General features: G+C 49.1%; 1 protein-coding gene across 1 annotated transcript in view; it reads left to right on the top strand.

The window, feature by feature from the left end:
- Positions 1 to 4,586: 4,586 nt before the first annotated feature.
- Osbp2 (oxysterol binding protein 2) overlaps positions 4,587 to 18,660 on the top strand; it is a 139,020-nt gene continuing 124,946 nt past the window's right edge. Inside the window, exon 1 of the mRNA XM_051200438.1 lies at positions 4,587 to 5,243. Coding sequence (XP_051056395.1) covers positions 4,612 to 5,243 — 632 coding nt within the window. The 5' untranslated portion in view covers positions 4,587 to 4,611. The remainder of the gene's footprint in view (positions 5,244 to 18,660) is intronic.

Below are 18,660 nucleotides of genomic sequence, written 5' to 3'. Positions count from 1 at the left end.
CACTCCCCAGCAAATTCCTAAGAATTTGACTCAGGTAGAAGGCCCCTGAATTTTAGCTGGATTTATTTCCCATCCTCTGATGCACACATGTGTTACCAATGAGTTCAAAGTGGTTGCTACTTCCTCTTCCTTGGTCTAGTTAGAATAATGTTGACATTATAGTGTACCAGTGTGATATTTTGTGGAAGAGACAGATGACAAAGATCCCTTCTAACTAAGTAATGACACAGGGCCAGAGAGTTAAAATACCTTGGAGGAGGTAAAACTGTAAAGGTATTGTCTTAGTTGGGGTTTCTATTGCTGTAAAGAGACACCATTATAAATGAAACATTTAATTGGGGCTGGCTTACAGTTTCAGAGGTTCAGTCCATTATCTTCATGGTGGGCCATGGCGGCATGCAGGCAGACATGGTGCTGGAGAAGGAGCCGAGAGTCCTACATCTTGTAGGATAAAGGAAGTAAACCATCACACTGGGTGGTGTCTTGAGGCTAGAAGACCTCAAAGCCCACCCCCTCCCCAGTGACACAAGTCCTTCAGCAAGGTCACACTTACCTCAACAAAGCCACACTTCCTAATTATATTACTCCCTCTTGGGGCCATTTCCTTTCATATCACCATAGGTATAGTGCTGGCCTTGCCAACTGTCCTTATGGACAGTTACCCAGAAAAAGGCATTTGCTAAATCAATACTGCATACCATGTACCAGGAGATGTGCTACTTTGCTCAAGTAAGGACACCACAGCAGTTGCTGTACCTGGTTGAGTTTTGATCATCGACTGTCATTCTCCACGATCCAGCTGTCTTCTGCACTGGCCAGAAAGAGGAGTAAGATGAAAGTACTGTGGGAACCACCATCCCCGCATCTTCCAAGTCCTTGATGGCAGCACTAATTTCTGCAGTTCCCCCAGGGACATGATACTGTTTTTGATTCACTATTTTCTTTGGTAGAGGCAACTCTAAAGGCTTCCATTTAGCCTTTCCAGCCACAATAGCCCTCACTTCACAGGTCAGAGAACCAATGTGAGAATTCTGCCAACTTCTAAATGTATCTATCGCAATTATAGACTCTGGAACTGGGGAAATGACCACAAGTCGCGTTCAGGGACCTACTGGACCTACTGTGAGTGGCACATCAGCCAAAACTCCATTAATCACTTGGCTTTCACAAGTGCCCGCTTTAACTGAGGGCCACAATGTTCCTTGGGATCTTGAGGAATCAGTGTCAATTCAGAATCAGTATCCACTAGATCTCAGAGAGTCTCATTGTTTCCTTTCCCACAGTGTACAAGCCACCTCCTGAAAGGCTGTAGGGAAAGACTGGAGAAGGCTAATAGTAAAACTTGGAGGTATCTTATCAAGTCCTACCTCAGGAGAACCTGGCTGTCCTTTCATTCACTGGGTTCCGGGTCTGCAAACTGGCTAAAGTCTGGGAATTGACTCACAGGCTGAGATTCCCTTTTGCCATGATCCAATGTAGTCTTTCTTTCATTTGGTTGAGAATTTTCCCATTACTACGGATCAAACAAAAGCACAGTAGACTTCTTATCTATTTCATGTCTGGAAACACCATAATTGATTAGCCAGAACCAAATGTCCACACAAGTCATGCCACCATAAAATTCACTTTGCCTGGGCTGCCCATTATGGGTGAGGCCATTACAAACACTTTGTCTATGCTGCCCACTACAATAACTATAACTACCTTGCCTTTGACTACTCAGTGTTGCTACTGGGGCCCTGTTACCTCAAGGCCAAACTAAACCCACTGCATTTAATTCATCCAATTAAACAGCAGGAACTCCAACCCTCAGGTCTGGCACAAGGAAAATGGTGACAACAAGACTCTTCAAGTGAGCTGGTGACCCTCTCACCATTTTGTGTTTTATAGGATTAGTGATAAGGCATGAGTTCTAGGCCTTCCCATTGTGGTTACACAGAGTATCAGAGCTGGTGTAAAGGGAGCTGGGTGTGGTGGCCCGCACTTGCAATCCCAGTTTCTGAGGCTTAAAAATCTCTTAATCAACACTAAACCAAGAAATATCAAGCATCTTCAAATCAAATCTTTGTGCCTATGAGTCAGGTAAACATATTGAGCTATCTCAGGCCATAATTCAGTTTCTTTAGAAAAGTATTTTATGAGGGCTGGAGAGACAGCTCAGACCCAGAGGACCCAGGTTCAATTCCCAGTACCCACATAGCAACTCACAACTGTCTATGGCTCCAGTTCCAGGGGAATCTGACACCCTCACACAGACAATACATACAGGCAAAACACAATAAATAAATAAATTAATGAAAGTAAGTTAAACAGAGGGTTGTAATTGAGCCCTGTGCGGTGTGGTGTTTTGTGTGGGGAGGCTGAGGTGAGGAATGACTTGTGTTTTCTATTCGTTTATGTCAAGACTAGTTGTATAACCCTAGGCTGGCCTTGAACACACTATCTTCCTGCCTCTGCCTCCCAAGTACTAGGGATACAGGAGTGTGCTACCATGCTCAGTTGAATGGAGAGTATGTAAAGGGAAAATAGAGGTTATATATGTTTTGAAAAATGGAACAGCAATTAACCTTGGCTAGAATAATCAATAAAGCTGGTGCCAGTCTAAGGTTGGATCCAGGGCATTGCAGAAATCTTTATGTAAGGGATCCCAGCATATACTGAAGACTAGCTGATCCATGCAACCATTGGATTTTTGGGCCTTTTGTTCACAGCCAGCCATTGTTGGATTAGCTAGACTGGGGGAATTAAACTCAGTCTGTCAGGTAGCAAAATGTTTAGTATAAAACATTTTTTGTTTTTAAACGCACTGTCTTAGTCAGATTCTATTTCTGTGAAGAGATACCAGGACCACAGCAACTCTTACAAACGAAAACATTTAATTGGGGCTGGCTTACAGTTCAGAGGTTTTGTCCATTATTGTCATGGCAGGAAGCATGGTGCTGAAGAAAGAGCCAAGAGTTCTATATCTGGATTGGCAGGTAGCAGGAAGAGAGAGAGAGACACTGGCTTGAGCATCCCAACTTCAAAGCCTGCCCACCTGCCCACAAGGTGACATCTCCAATAGTGCTTTTCCCTATGAGCCTTCGGGGCCGTTTTCATTCGAACCACCACAGTTCCCAGGTTAGTTCATCTTTCTTTCTTTTTTTAAAATGTGCCTGAGTGCTTTGCCTACATGTACTTGTGCACCATATGTGTGTCCACATAAGAGGGTGTTTGATGCCCTGGGACTGGAATTGCAGGTGGTTGTTGTAAGCCACCACTTGAGTGTTGGGAACCAGATCCCAGGTCCTTGGGCAAGATCAGCCAAGCTCCAGCTCCAGATTTGGAATTACAATTTTTTTTTCTAGGAAAGATCAGAGATCTTCAAGTTTTTCCTTTTCCTTTTTGTTTGGCATTTTAAAAATGAAAGCTCTGGGCCAGATGTGATGGCTCACATCTGTAATGCCAGAAATTTGGCGGAGAAACAAACATTTGGAGGTGGAGACTAGCCTGGAATACATATAAAGACCCTGTCTCAAAACACCAAAAACAAAACAAAGCAACAAACAAACAAAACAAAAAACCCCAAAACAACAACAACAAAACCCCCAATAAATTAACAAAGTGGGAAAAATATTCTCTATTCCCAGCAGCCCCGGTTTCTGTAGGACGGGGAGCATTTCTCGTGGAGGGGTGTGGGCCAGCTGTTCTGTGTCTCGCCCTACTCTTGTCAGAACCATTTGCCAGACAAGCTGCTCTCCCCTGATTTGGGGCTTTGAACACACCCGTTTCTACTTGAATGGCTTTCTTGTCCCTCTAACTCTGAAAACCTTGTCTCTTTGATAGAACTAATGACAGGTCTGTCATCTTGGGGGAGCTTGGCAATTTGTTGCAGGAGTCAAAACACATTGTTAAGAATTTATTAGTTAGCTTCCCTCCCTGAGGGCTGCACAGACATCTGACACATGCATGCCTAGGGGCTGCTTCCCAAGCTTGTCAACCTTGCTCTCATCTCCTGCTCTGGTCCCCGACAAAATGTACCACAGAGCTCTCTAGCTAATAACTCAGTGATGCTCACTGAGTGCCAAATGTGCCTCATGTGCACCATCTTATTACATCCTCGGAAGGAGGCGGTGTCTTCATTATACAGATGAGTAAAAGGAAGCTCATGGAGTGGCTACAGTTGGTACAGCTAGGGATTGGGCCCTGGCTGGGTTTCCCTAGATCTGACTCCCAGAGCCTGAGATTTGCTGTCCAAAACCCACCGCTCTCCACAGCTGCGCAACAAGTGCACCTCGTGGCTTTCTTTCACCATTGTTCCGCGAGTGCCTGGCACAGGCTGGGCAACAGCCCTGGGTGGGAGCCTGAAGCGAGAGGTGCCTTCCACATTGCCTGCCCAGTTCTTGGCCCACGGGGATCCATCTGAGCCTGAGCAGTGGAAGAACCCCACGCGGACCCACGCGCGCCCTGGGTCTGCCCCCGATCACGTGAGGGCCCCACCCGTCCCGCCCACTCTCCCACCGACCCCGCCCCTCCCCGCCCCGCCAGCCCCGCCCTCAGATCAGGCCCCGCCCACTCCCCTTCCCGCCCCGCCCCCACTCCGTTCTTGGCCGCGCTCGGGTCCACAGCTCTATGGGGAAAGCGGCCGCTCCGAGCCGAGGCAGCGGCTGCGCTGGCCGCTCCCGCGGGCTCTCATCGCTGTTCACGGTTGTCCCCTGCCTGTCCTGCCACACGGCGGCGCCGGGCATGAACTCGTCCACGTCAGGCTCAGGGCCGGAGCCCAAGCCTCAGCTCCAGCCTGTGCAGGCACCAGAGCGGGAGTTGCTAGCCGAACAGGTGTGCAAGCCAGTTTTTGAGCCGGTGCCGAGATCCGAACCTGGGTCCCAGACGACGTCTGTGCCTAGGCCCTCAGGGGCTGGGCAGGAATCTGAGCTACAGGGCTTGTGGCAGGGGTCAGAGGCGGGCCCAAGAGTAGGGGTTGGGCCCTTCACCAAAATCACATCGGAGCAGCTGTCTCTGGGGTCAACAGGAGGGATCGTGCCCCTGGCAAAACCGGAGTACAGGTCGGGGCCAAAGCCTCAGCCCCTTCAGCGACCAGGACAAGCGAAGACTTCTGTGGGGACTCCAGTGCCAGGGACTGGAGCCCCGATGGTCTCACCACCTCTGGACAGCTACAAGGGCTGGCTCCTCAAGTGGACTAACTACCTGAAGGGCTATCAGCGCCGCTGGTTCGTGCTGGGCAATGGCCTGCTGTCCTACTACAGGTACAGAAGTGCCGGGGACTGGGAAATCTGAGGTTGGAGGGTGGCGGTGGCGGGTCTCGATTGTGGTGTATCACAATTCTTCTGAGATATTTGGAATCATGAACTCCTGTAGAAGTAACGCCTGGTGACTGCCAAGGGTAGATGTGTCCTGTGGAACTGGCCTCTGGCAAGCCTGGCTTTAAAGAGTGAATGTGGAGATGTGAACTAGGTCCTCAGTTCCCTTCTTGCTGTGGTGCCTAGGAGGACAGCCTTAGCCAGCCCTGTGAAGTCTTACTGTTTCTGGTTCATTGCCTTAGGAATGGAGGGAGACAGTTACTGAACCCCATACTCTTGGGAAGGGTTGTTCCCTCCTCAGGCAGTTTTCAGTTTGTTGTCTACCTTTGCTGACACCTGCTTGTCTTCAGGGCTTGGACTGGGACAAGCAGACCCACAGGTATATCAGATACAGCGTGTGCCCTTTGGGAACCCAAGCTGGCGTCCTGTGCAGGTGGACAATTTTACTGTCACCTTCCTCATTCCAGAAGCAGCCTGGGTTTCAGAGTTGCAGTCAGCGGAGACGTAGCTACCACTACCTCCCACCAATGCTGGTTGGAAGCCGACCCTCCCCACGGCTTCCTTCCCTTTCACACTAGCTGTTTCCTGGGAGTTTAAGCTTTGAGATCTCAGGTCACTCTAGACCACTCTGAACTTAATGGGGTTGCTGCAGCAATGTCACTGAATCCCTCCTGCAGTGGGCCCGAGGAAAGGGATGGCTTCTCCAAAAGCTCCCGAGTAAGGACTGTGATGCTGGCCCAGGGTCACACTCTGAGGAGCCTTTCTTCACTGTTGTGGACAGAGTTGCCGCCATGCTGTTTGTTGGAGCTTGAGTCACCCTGAGTCACTTTGCGCTGCCAATACTTCAGGTGCCTGCCGCACGGGTTTAGACTGTTCTTCCCAGCCCTTTGGAGACAAAGTGCCTAGATAAGAGACAGCTAAGTATGCTATGGCTGAGAATTTTGGCATCACTGGTTGGAGGAAAAAGCCAACCAAGATGTGTCTGAATGTGTCCTTCTCATAGTGTCTTGGTATCCTTTGACCCTCCTCGGCAGTGACCTAGAACACACTGTCCTTAGAGTTAGCATACCAACCAATAGGATCTCCTTTCCAGATGCTATTTTTAATCTATCGTAACGTACACTTCAGCTATGCAACCCAGACCAATGGCAGGGCCTTCAGTGAATTGCTGAATTACTTTTCGTTCGGCACAAGAGCCTTAATGCCAGTTGCAGACCACACACTACAATTTATGGTGCATTCATTAATTTCTTCTCTCTAGCCATGGTGGGGGGTAGATTTTTAACAGCATCACATTGCACAGGTGCACATTCTGAGGCCCCAGAGAAGGACGTAGCTTTGTCATCTGGTCACCTGCCCGGAGATTCTTCCTCAGGCTGCTTGGACTCAGAGCTCTTCAGTGATCTCACCCCTGAAAACCCACTGGTCTGGAAGCTTACACACTAAGAAATGTTAGTTTTTAGAAAACTGTCCTGAAATGTGAAGTTGAACACACAAGACTCAAGTGCTTGTTCCACGATTGTGTCAATGCCCAGCCACCCTGGATTCCAGCCGGCACTATTGTCTGTGTTTGGCAGGTGTGCTAAACTGTAAAGGTCAAGGTAGGCTGTCTGACCTCGCCTCATGCTCGTTTGTTTTGTCTGCAAGCAAAGAGGGAAGGTTTCTCATTCTTGCTTCTTGCCATGACTTTGTATAGTCCCCTTGGCATTCGAAGGTAATCTTAGGATTCGATTCTCTGAGCCATGCAAAATGGCCATAATGGATGTTTGTTTGAAATCAGGAAATGTACCCTGGGCATCACAAATCATGTTAGCAGTGAGGGCTGTGGTGTTTAACTTTACCGTTCTGGTTCATACAGACAAGCTTGCCCATCTAGTGTCTAAATAAAGTTAGACTTGGCTAAAGAACAGATTCTAAAGAATTAGTTACCTGCTGTTCATTTATCTATTTGGTGAGGGGGAATGTATGCCTGCTCTGACACCTGTGTGGAGGTCAGAGGTGACTGTCGGGAGACAGTCCTTTCCATCCATCATATGGGTTCAGGGGACTGGCCTCAGACACCAGGCTTGGCAGTGGGTACTTTCACCAACTGAGCCATCTTGTCTGTCCTGTTTTAGCGACTTTTAAAAAATTACATACTTAATTTGATTTTATGTATGAGTGTTTTACTTGTATATTTGTCTATTCACCACATTCTTGCCTGGTACCCTTGGAGGTCAGAAGAGGGCATTGGAGCCCCTGGAACTGGAGTGATGGGTGGTTATGAATCACCATATGGGTGCTTGGAATTGAAACCCTGTCCTCTGCAAGAGCTGCTGGTACAGCCACTGCTCTTAACACTGCAATTAAATCCTCATTTAAAGGGGGAGGGGAAGCATCCCAAAAAATCAAGGTAAAATCAATTTCCCTCTAAAAATGTAAAATAAAAATACTCCTATTCCTGCAGTTAACCCTGATGGCTACCTTTCTTCTTAGTACTTTACACCTAAATCATGATGCAAAAACAAACACAAACAGAGCTTTCAAACACTTCACAGCAATCCAGATGATGAGCTAGCCTTTGCTCATGCTTCTAGTAGTGAATCAGGGCAAGACGGATTTACTAATGTGCATTTCATCACCAAAGAACCGAAGATGCCTCGTCTTTTATTTTGAACTGTTTCTAAGACAGTGTTTACTAATTGCAAACAAAGAGAAAGGCAGTCTTGGCAGGACAGACTGCAGGACGCTTGGTCAGATTGACTTACTCGTTACTCATAGTGTGGATCCTGGTCCGTGCTCCTGCTTCTACGGTTTGAGTTTTGTCTGTCTTCCACAGCTCTTCTCCATCACCTGCTGACTAATCAATCATCTGTTTTAGGAGCATTTAACAAAGGGACCAATAGCAGAATCGTGTAGATCTTCAGGGCTCGGATTGCTTACCTTTCAAAACCTCTAAATGTATTCTTTCCAACTTAACTAAATTAGTATGCTAATTTGTGGCCACAAAATATACTTCAGGTACCTCTATTGGGTATTCTGGAAGGAAGAGCTCAACTTCAAAAGCCTCCTCCCCAAAGAGGGAATCCTGGAGGCCAGCAATGACCACATGAAAATAAGGTGCTGCTCTCACTGGGCTTGGCTTTAATGCCAGCAAATGTTGGCTTCCCCCATGGGTCTATGAGGCAGCCTGGCCTTCCTGCCAGTCTGTTTTTTGCCTCACAGTGCCTCGGCCAACAGATGGGTGCAGTGACATCAGTGACATTCCTGCAATCAGGGTCACAGGATGCTGCTTGTAAACACTGTCACATGTAAGCAGCATTTCTGGGAGGTATGGGTCACTGGCCACAGTCCTTTTTTAACAATGTGGTAAGACACAGTAAGATGGGGAGGAGGTAGTCTCTATTGCTGGGCACCCTTAACTATGTGTCTGTTCAGATGCCACCGGGGATTCAGTTTCATATCGTGTTTGTGCTCTTAGTTACCATTTTAAGCATTTCATTCCTAGTTCTCATCTCACAGGGAACATTTAATTACACGAAATTAGGGAAGAATTCATAACGACACAGAATTTTCAAAGGTATTTATCCCAATAAGTCATCATAGAGAAATAAAATTCCCAATGCAACCTTTCTCACATCAAGGAAATTGATGAGGTGAGGCAGAATTCTGTGTTGTCTACTAATGGCTTGTTTGGTCCCACAAATGACATTTGTCTCTCAGGGGATGATTTCAGACAGAAGCACTTTAAAAATGTTTTTATTGCCCATTCTCATCTATGCTCAGTAATGGGTAAATCAGTTATCAAGGAAGACCTTAGTCTAGATCTTGGAGAAAAAAGGCAGTGGCCAAGCCAGAGCAAAACTTAAAATCCTCGGATGAAGACCACTGCACATTGGAGGAGCTGGGCCCATTCAGAGTGGGGGCCAGGTAACAAAAGTGGCTCACTGGGTGTCTTGGCCCCCAGATAGGTTTTATCCCTCCTGTGAGCTCAGCTCCAAGCCAACTCTGGGTGTCACTTCATCAATACTTAATCGATGGAAGGTGGGGAAGCAAAAGCCCATCCACAGCAAAATGCCTCCAAAACGTGAAGGGGGGCCTGCACGCACGTCTGGGGGCGAGGTGTCGAGGCCCCTCCAGGAGGTATGCCGACCATGTTAGATTGGCCTTGAGTTTGAAATGCTCAGCATTTTATGTGTTAAGAGGCTGAAAGGGAAAACACAGACATGTGTGTGTGGTAATGACAATGAGGACTGTTGCAAAGACTGATAAATGGACCAGGAGGGTTTTGGAGGTTTGCTGGGCATGCCAATGTATTTAATCAGTTCTGGTGACGTGGACTGTAGCTTTCCCCATGAAACCTCCTTTGAACTTTCCTCTTTCCATGAATAGCTGAAAACCTGAGTCATGCCTGTTGCCTCCTCCCTCTTCATTCTATGCCAGATGGAGTTTCCAAGCCTATGTGTCTCTCCCATAGTCCCTGATGCCGCATCGTGGCTTTAGTCTGCTTTCTGCCCAGCTAGTGCCCTGGCTCCCAGACACTGTTCTGGTCGGTTCCCCCGACCCAGTGGCCCTGGGGTTGTAGAAGGAAGCACAGCCCTGCATTGAACCTCTCTGAAATGCCTGTGATGGCTTCGGGCAACACCAAGGAATGAGTCTTCCTCTTTAAGAACTCACAGGGTGTGTCTGGGCATCTCAAGACAACTGTGGCAGGAGGATGCGGTGGGCAAGCTCAGCATCTTCTTTCTGGGGTGGTGCTTGGCCACCATGACTGTACTGTAGCTTGGTTAGTCTATGAGTGGCTGAGGGAATAAATGGATGAAGGAGAGTTGCCTGCGAATTGATGGGTTTAAAAAAAGCAAGTGAGTTTCTTAAATTGTTTTCTATGTAAAACCTGGTTTATTGAAATAAGGTTGAGCAGATACAGTGGAGAATGCAAGCTTAAGCCAAGAGTGTTGGAAAAAATGACAGGAAACATGGACACAATATGTCAACAGGCTCAAATGTGTTATAATGGGTGGCTCAATGAACTTACAGCTTATTTTTGTATGGTCCATTGTTTCAGAGAATATTTTATTTTGTGTGTGTGTGTGTGTGTGCGCGCGCACGTGCGCATGGCATGTGCTTGTGGGGGCCAGAAGAGGTATCAGATCACCTGGAGCAGAAGTTACAGACATTTGTGAGCCTGACGTGGGTGCTGGGAACTGAACTCTGGTCCTCTTCAAGAGTAGCACATGCTCTTAACCACGGGACCCTCTCTGCAGTCCCTGGCCCATTGGCATTTCTGTAGAGTTGTGTTTATATGTGTATGTAGTCTGTACACATAAGGGTGATGTGTCGCTTTGTGAGTTTGGCCATGAATAAAGGAATGAAAGCAAAAATAAAGTTTTATAAAGGATGTTTCTCACAAGCCTATAGCTCTTTGGACTAGCTATGTGGGCTTGTTTGCCTTCCATGTTCTACATATGAGAGAGCCTGAGAAGCAGACCACAGGCAGGGATGAGGCCTCTACTCTCCATTTCTCTCAGATAATCGGACCTTCCTTTCATCTGTGTTTTCAGTAAAGGTGTGTGGCTTTGCCTTCCTCAGGAGTAGCGCCAGGACCCAACCCTGCAGATGTCTTCCCGACTCCCAGCCTCACTGGGTTCTTGTGTCCAAGTCTAACTCCAGGTTTGATGAATCGTTAGGATTTAGTAAGACGGAGCATACGGTTAGCCTTACAATAAAACCATGCATTGGAAGGATGCCTGTCAGAAAAGAACAGGGGAAGGAAGGACACATGGACTGAAGTTAAGGAATGCACGCCTGTGGTGCAGGCTTCTGGGGACTTGGTAGAGTCACAGAAGACACAGCCAATTCTTCAGTGATAGTGACATGTGTGAAATGCTGCCACCACAGGAGGCTCATTTCTTAGCCCAAGGTTTTGCTGTGGGCTGATCATATGGAAGCCCCCTGTCCAGAATGTGCCTGTAAGGAGAACATATCTCCAACATCATACACCACATTGTACAGACCTTGTGAGCATCATCAATACACATCACATTGTACAGTGTGAGCATCATTGTCAACACAGACCACATTGTGTACACAGCCTGAGTATCATTGTCAACTAAGGAATGGCAGGAAGCACCCCAAAATCCAAAGCTCCCAGACTCTAATCCAGGGCTTGTCTTAGAAGCAGGTCCTTGGAAGGATGAGGAGTCTCCAGTTTGTGTGTGAATCTCTGTCCTCCATGCAGACCTCAGTGATGCTGGTCATGGTGACTGTTAACCCTCACTCTGCTTCCAGGACAGGGAATGCTTGGCTTGAGTAATGGGATGTGCTCTTGTTTCTGACCAGATCAAGCCACATGCCAGCTGTATTAGTGACTCTTCTATTTATATGACCAAAAGCAACTTACAGAAGGAAGAGTTTATTTCGGCTTATGGTTCCAGAAAGAGAGTCCATACGTGTGTGTGTGTGTGTGTGTGTGTGTGTGTGTGTGTGTGTGTGTGTGTGTGTGTACACATGGGGACAGCATGGCACCAGGACCAGGCTATGGTCACATCTTTATTTACACACAGGAAATGGAAAGGACAAACTGGAGGCTATAAACTTTCAAGTGATGTGCTCCTTCGGCAAGGCTCCTCATCCTAAAAATCCCATAACTTCCCCAAGCAGCATCACCAATTGGGGGCCCAGTGTTGAAATACACGTGCCTTTGGGGGGCATTTCTCCCGGACACCAACCTTCCAGGATCCGTGCATGGTCTAGTCTGTAGCTCTCTGCCTGTCCCTCCCCCTACCCCAAAAACAAAGGCAAAAACCAAGGAAGGATACAAGGCAGGAGGGAAAGATGAAGGAGAGGGGAGAGAAAGAGGGAGTAAAGACTGGGAGGTCCCTAGATCAAGGTCAGTGCTTGTTGACCTCAAGGAAAAAAAGAGCAGGGAAAATGGGCTGTGCTGGAAACTGACAAGTGAGGAAACAGACCTAAACTAAACTGGCAGCTTGGCGTACCCCAGATCAGACACCATATGTCACCACACAAAGACGTGGCTTCAGGAGTCTCAGGGTCACACGGGCTCTTTTTCTTTTATACGTGATGCTTCCCCGTGTCTCCATTAAAAAACAAAGTCAAAACAACAAAACACCTTTGTGAATTCTGATGTCTTAGTAAAGCTTTGCTCCTGGCTCCCCCTGGGCCACAGCAGCCCTGCGGGTTTCACACCAATTGACTCCTACCCTTTGACTACACTGCTGGGTCACTGCCTGAAACCAAGAAAGGGGCAGATGGCCTGGCAGAGCTGGCATCGGATACAGCCACATTGTGTTATCCTTTGATGGAGCTGTGGGTGCTGCTCTGATGCAGGGTATGGCTTCCCTGAGCTCATCAGGTGCACTCACTGCTCCTCTCCAACTCCTCCTGGACCTGCCTTGCTGCGCTATCCCCCCACCCCCCAAAAGAAAACCACATGCCTTTTATTGTTCTCCTAGGAACTTCACAGAAACCATTGCCTAAGATGGAGGGTGCTCAGTCATTGGCAACAAAATCTGACAGTAACACCAGGGTCATCTGGATGTAATTGGGTTGGATATACCTGGTTACTCAGCAATGATCTGGAGGAACCATGCCCTGGATGTCCTTCCATGTAGTGGCATTTGGCCATGCACACTGCTAGGTAGGTGTGGGTTTCCTCCTCCCCACCAGAGCCAAGGCCGTACCTTCACTGTGTAGGGGCCTCTGGAATCATACTGAGTGGGCTCTCGAATGTCAGAAGTGTTTTATAGAGAAACACTTTTGGGCTAGCAAACCACTTAACAATAGAGTGTGTGTGCTTAGCATGTGTGATGCCCTGGGTTATCTCCAGCATAAGAAAGCAATCAAGCAAAATTGCTTGATTGTGTCTTGTAATATTGATCTCTTACACTATAAAGACCCAACGTAAGGGGCCGAGGAGATGGGGAGGTGGCTCAGTCAGCAAAGTACTCTTTTGTAAGCATGAGGATCTGAGTTTGGCTCCCCAGGATTCCCACTTAAAACATCTTGACATGGAGACACAGGCTTGTAATCCCGCACCAGGCTGTTTGGTGAACTTAGGTCAACCCCCAAGATCAGATGACGGCACCTAAGGAATGACACCTAAAGCTGACTCTTGCTTCTACATTCATGTGTACACACATCTACATACATCCGTCTGCATATGTGTGCAGTTATACTAGCAGTGGGGGAGGAAAAGGGGAGGGTGTTGGAAGAAAAGAGGAAAAGACTCAACATTCAGCCTGAACCATTGCTGGGGCCCAGGGCCACCACTGCAGTAGTCTGGGGGAGTTACAGAGTTTCCGGGAGAATAAGGTACATCATCTGGGAGAGGTTCAGAGTCAATAAGGGTCCAGGATGTAAGAGAGGGGTCCAGGATGGAGGGATAGAGGTCCAGGGTGGAGGGGCAGGGTCCTGGATGGGGGAGGGGTCCAGAGTGGAGGATATGGGGTTCTGGATGGGGGAGGGGTGCAGGTGGAGGGTATGGGGTTCTGGATGGGGGAAGGTGCAGGGTGTGGGGTATGGGGTTCTGGATGGGGGAGGGGTGCAGGGGGAGGGGGGTGGGGTCCTGGATGGGGGAGGGGTGCAGGGTGTGGGGTTCTGTATGAAGTGGAGGGGTGCAGAGTGGAGGGGGAGGGGTGCAGGGTGGTGGGGTGGGGTCCTGGGTGGGGGGAGGGGTGTAGGGGGGAGGGGGTGGGGTCCTGGATGGGGGGAGGGGGTGCAGGGTGGAGGGGTGGGGTCCTGGATGGGGGAGGGGTGTAGGGGGGAGGGGTGCAGGGTGGTGTGGGTGGGGTCCTGGATAGGGGAAGGGGTGCAGGGGGAGGGGAGGGATGCAGGGTGGAGGGGTGGGGTCCTGGATGGGGGAGGGGCACAGGGGAGGGGGTGGGGTCCTGGATGGGGGAGGGGTGCAGGGTGGAGGGGGTGGGGTCCTGGATGGGGGAGGGGCACAGGGGAGGGGGTGGGGTCCTGGATGGGGGAGGGGTGCTGGGTGGAGGGGGTGGGGTCCTGGATGGGGGAGGGGTGCAGGGTGGAGGGGGAGGGGTGCAGGGTGGAGGGGTGGGGTCCTGGATGGGGGAGGGTCCAGCAGGAGTGGAGGAGAAGGTCCAGGATGTGTTTATTGTATAGAAGGGCACCTGAGTCTTCCTGCTTCCTTGTCAGTAAGGCCAAACCCTTGACAGAGAGGAGGAGGAATGTTCTTTTGCTCAAGGTTTGGTTATCAGTGAATGATAGGGCATGGAGGAGGAGAGCAGTTCACATCATGGGAGACAGGAAGTAGAGAAGAAGGGCTTCCCGGGTGACCTTCCTCCTCCACAGGGTTCAGTCACATCCCAGTAAAGCCACCATGTATGCTGCATCGCGGAACTCCACTGTGAGTATCCAGGTGACGCCTGTGGCGGTGAGGTTTTGCTTTGATTTTGTATTTCGTGGCTTGTAAGAACCTTTGAAAAGTGGAGAAGCACAAGTTCCAAATCTTCGCTCTTTCTTTAGGGGTCGAGGAAAATCCGTCCTGACTGAACTTGAGGCTTTTCAAAGAAAACGTCAATGCATTACACAAAAGTGTGGACGGAACCAGCCCCTCCCCCTGTACTTGCCTCCTTGCCCTACATTAGATTTCAGTAAGGACCGCGGTTGAGCCGCCGTCATAACGGTGTCCACGGTGCTTACACATGCGTCACAACCCAGAGAGAAAGGAGGTGTAACCTATGGTTACAGATGAGAAAGCTGGTCCCAGTGCAAAGGCCTGGCCTGTAAGTGGGTGTCTGAGCTGAGATCTGACCCCTGTGCTCTGCGGTGCCCAGTACCGAGGAGCCTCCCCTCAGAATTGGAGGCAGCACGTTTCCACCCACAGCCAAGCCTAACTCCCTTGGTTTAGGTACTGCCCTGTTTGTCTTGGAGATCTGTGTGCACAGCTCAAGGTGGCCCAGGAGCCTTGGGGACCCTCCCTTCTCTCTTTGCTCCTGTGTGTCCCCTTTACTCAGGAGCTTTCAAACCCAGCTTCACGGGTTCCCTTCAGGGCTGGGCTCTGTGTAACTGATAGTGGGAAGCTGGTCCCGGAGGCCTCACGGGAGACTTGCTGCTCCTCTGTGCTCAGACACCCACCAAATACTGCAGTGGGCAATGGCAGTCTTATCTGTTGTCCATTGTCTAGAACAGCAGCTGGTGCAGCCAGCATACCTGTAATCTTATCACATGGAGGCAGAGAGAATGGAACCATGAGGTTGCCTCAAAAATAAAAGGGTCCAGGTTGTGGCTCAGTATAAGGCGCTTGCTTCCCTGGGCCCAGTCTTCAGCACCACAACGTAAAACTGTTTCAGTTCATTCTATTTTTATCTTATTTTTAAAGAGAAGAGGTCTTGCCATGTTCTCAAAGCTGGTCTTGTATGCCAGGGTGGAAGCAATTCCCCTGCCTCAGTCTCCCAAGAGGCTATGACTGCCTGTGTTCTCAGCTTTATATCAGTCATTATTAGGTTATTTTATCTGTACACGTGTTCTGCCTGCATGTTTGTCTGTGCACATGTGCATGCAGTGCTCGTAGAGGCCACACGAGGGTGTCGGTTCCCCTGGAACTGGAGTTACAGATGGTTGTGAACTATCAAGAGAGTGCTGGGAGCCAAAGCCAGGACCTCTGGGAGAGCAGCCAGTGCTCTTAAGCTCTGAGCCATCTCTCCAGCCCTCTTTATCTTTGTTATTTTGAAGCATGCAGATCAGTGGTGCTGACTGCCACCACACTGCGGTGACATGATGCCCCAAGTTTTCTTGTCTTGCAAGTCTGAAGTGTGGGCTCACTGAACAGCTCCTCCCGTTCCCTGGCCCTCAGGCCCTGTGGGTTTCACAGATCTGACTGCTTTGGCTGTTTTGTAAGAACAGAATCATAAAGCACTTGTCTCTTTGCGGCTTATTTTACTCAGCACAGTTTTGAGATTCATCCTTGTAGCATATGACAAGCTTCCTATCTTTTTATGAGGCTGAGTAATAAATACTCCATTGTAAGAATGCACCACATTGCCGGGCGTTGGTGGCTCATGCCTTTAATCCCAGCGCTTGGGAGGCAGAAGCAGATGGATCTCTGTGAGTTCGAGGCCAGCATGGCCTACAAAGAGCTAGTTACAGAACAGGCTCCAAAGCCACAGAGAAACCCTGTCTCAAAAAACAAAACAACAACAACAACAAAAGAATGCACCACATTTGTTCGTAGTTCGGTCATGGACACATGGTGTAATGGTTAGTGTTTGTTTATTTGGTTAACTTGACATAAGCTAGGGTTATCTGGGAAGAGGGAAGGGACTTCAATGAGAAAATGCTTCCATCAGATTGGCCTGAGGGAGTGGGTGTGGCTTTTTTTGATTAATAATTGATAGGGAAGGGACCTGCCCTCTGTGGAGGGTGCCACCCCTGGGCAGGTGGTTGTGGGCCAGGCTGGTAAGCAGCGTCCCTCCAAGGTTCTTCATCATTCCTGCTTTCATGTCCCTGCCCTGACTTCCTGACAGGCTGTGAGCTGAAACAAACCTGTTTCTGGCTAAGTTGCTTTAGTCATGGTTTATCACAGCACCAGGGACCTGGTGAGGACACACGGGCTGCTCTCCTCTCTTGGGTACTGTGGACGTGTTGCGATGGGCAGCTGTAAAGCTATCCCAAGACCAGTGTTCAAGCCCTTTGGTTCTTGTACACGTACCAGAAGCAAGATTTCTGGATTGTATGGTTGTTCCATTTTTCTCTTCCTTCCTTTTCTGTTTTTTCCTAGACAGGGTTTCTCTGTGTAAGGGTCCTGATCGTCCTGGAACTCTCTCAGTAGACCAGACTGGCTTTGAACTCACCGCGATCCTCCTGCTCTGCCTCCTGATGCTGGGATTAAAGGCGTGTGCTACCACTGCCCAGCCCATTTTTTATTTTTGAGGAACCTCCATTTATACTGGTTTCCACAACAATTGCTCCATGTTGTGTTCCTGCCCAAAGCCTCTGACTTTTCTACGTCCTTGCCAACGCTTGTTTGCAGGGCCCCCATTTGCTTCTCTCTCTCCCTCCCTCCCTGTTTTTAGTTTGTAACTATCTGTGATTGTTATCTCTGTGTGTAAGTATGTGCTCATATGTGCTGGTTCCCATAGCTCGACCCCTGGAGCTGGAGTTGTAGGTGGTTGTGAGCTGCTTGATGCTGGTGCTGGGAACTGAACTCTGCAAATGCTCGTAACTGCTGAGCCACCTCTCCAGCCCCAGCTTGCCTGTTTCTGATGTCAGTGTGGGGTGATAGGTTACTCTGGTTTTAATTTGCAATCTATGATGATCAGTGACACTGGGGACCTTTCATACACTTACTGATAATGTCTATGTAATTTTAGAAATATATATCTTGTAACTTTTTTATTTATGTGTGGCTCTTGAACTCAGGGCAATGCTCTACCATGGATCTACCTCCTTAGCCTCTTAAATAGGCACACACGCATGCACGCACGCACACACAATGCTTTTTAAGTCAAGGGACAGAGTCTCACTAAGTCGCCCGGCCTGGCCTTGCACTTGATGTACAGCCAGGCAGACCTTGACTTATCAGCCTCTCGCCTCGTCCTTCTGAGCAGCTGGGATTGCAAGCCTGTGCCACCAGGGCAGCCTTTTTGCTCACCCTTAAAATCGGTGTTTGTAACTGTTGGTGTGTGCAATGGCAGCCTCTATTGGGTGTGCCGTCTGGGGATGCTTCCCTCCCTCTTTGGTGTTGGTGTCTGCACTGTTTTCCTGCACTGTGGTCCATCCGTCGGCCTCCCTTTGCTGCTTCTGCGTTGCATCCTGGAAAAGCCAAGTCCCAAGCCAGCCCTTTCCCCCTGCATTTCCTTCTAAGAAATTTAGAGTTTTAGATCTTAAATTTAGGTTTTGACTCCAGTTGGAGTTGACAACACGTTTTTGGAAGCCTTAGGACTGGAGTGCAGGCTTTAAGCTTATGCTGTCCCCCTGAGCCACACCCTGCAGGTGATGAGATAAGGCTCTAGACCCCCACCCCCGCTGCGGGGGTGTCCAGGGTCCCAGCGCTATTGGTTGATGACCTCCTCTTTTCCTTGTTTAGTGTTCCGGGAGCTCTCACATCAGAGGCCCTTTGACCACATACATGGGGTAGAAAGACAAGCCTCCTGAAAAGCACTGCACTGGTTAGAACTGGGCACTGCTGACGTCAGGGCCCGGCCTTTGTCATCTGTGGAGGTGGTGATGTGGGGGTGGCTGTAAATCCAAGGAGACAGATCTCTAAGGTCCCTTCTCAAATCTTAGTCTCTCTCATGCATGTGTGGGTGTGCGCTTGTGCATGTAGAGGCCTGAGGTTGATCTTAAGTGTCACTGAACCCAGACTTCATCTACGCCATCTAGCAAGTCAGCTTGCTTGCTCTAA

Source organism: Phodopus roborovskii, unplaced genomic scaffold, assembly GCF_943737965.1.
Source record: "Phodopus roborovskii unplaced genomic scaffold, PHOROB, whole genome shotgun sequence".
Taxonomy (NCBI): Eukaryota; Metazoa; Chordata; class Mammalia; order Rodentia; family Cricetidae; genus Phodopus; species Phodopus roborovskii.
Note: the sequence above shows the minus strand (reverse complement) of the source record. Positions and strands in the feature narration are given on the sequence as shown.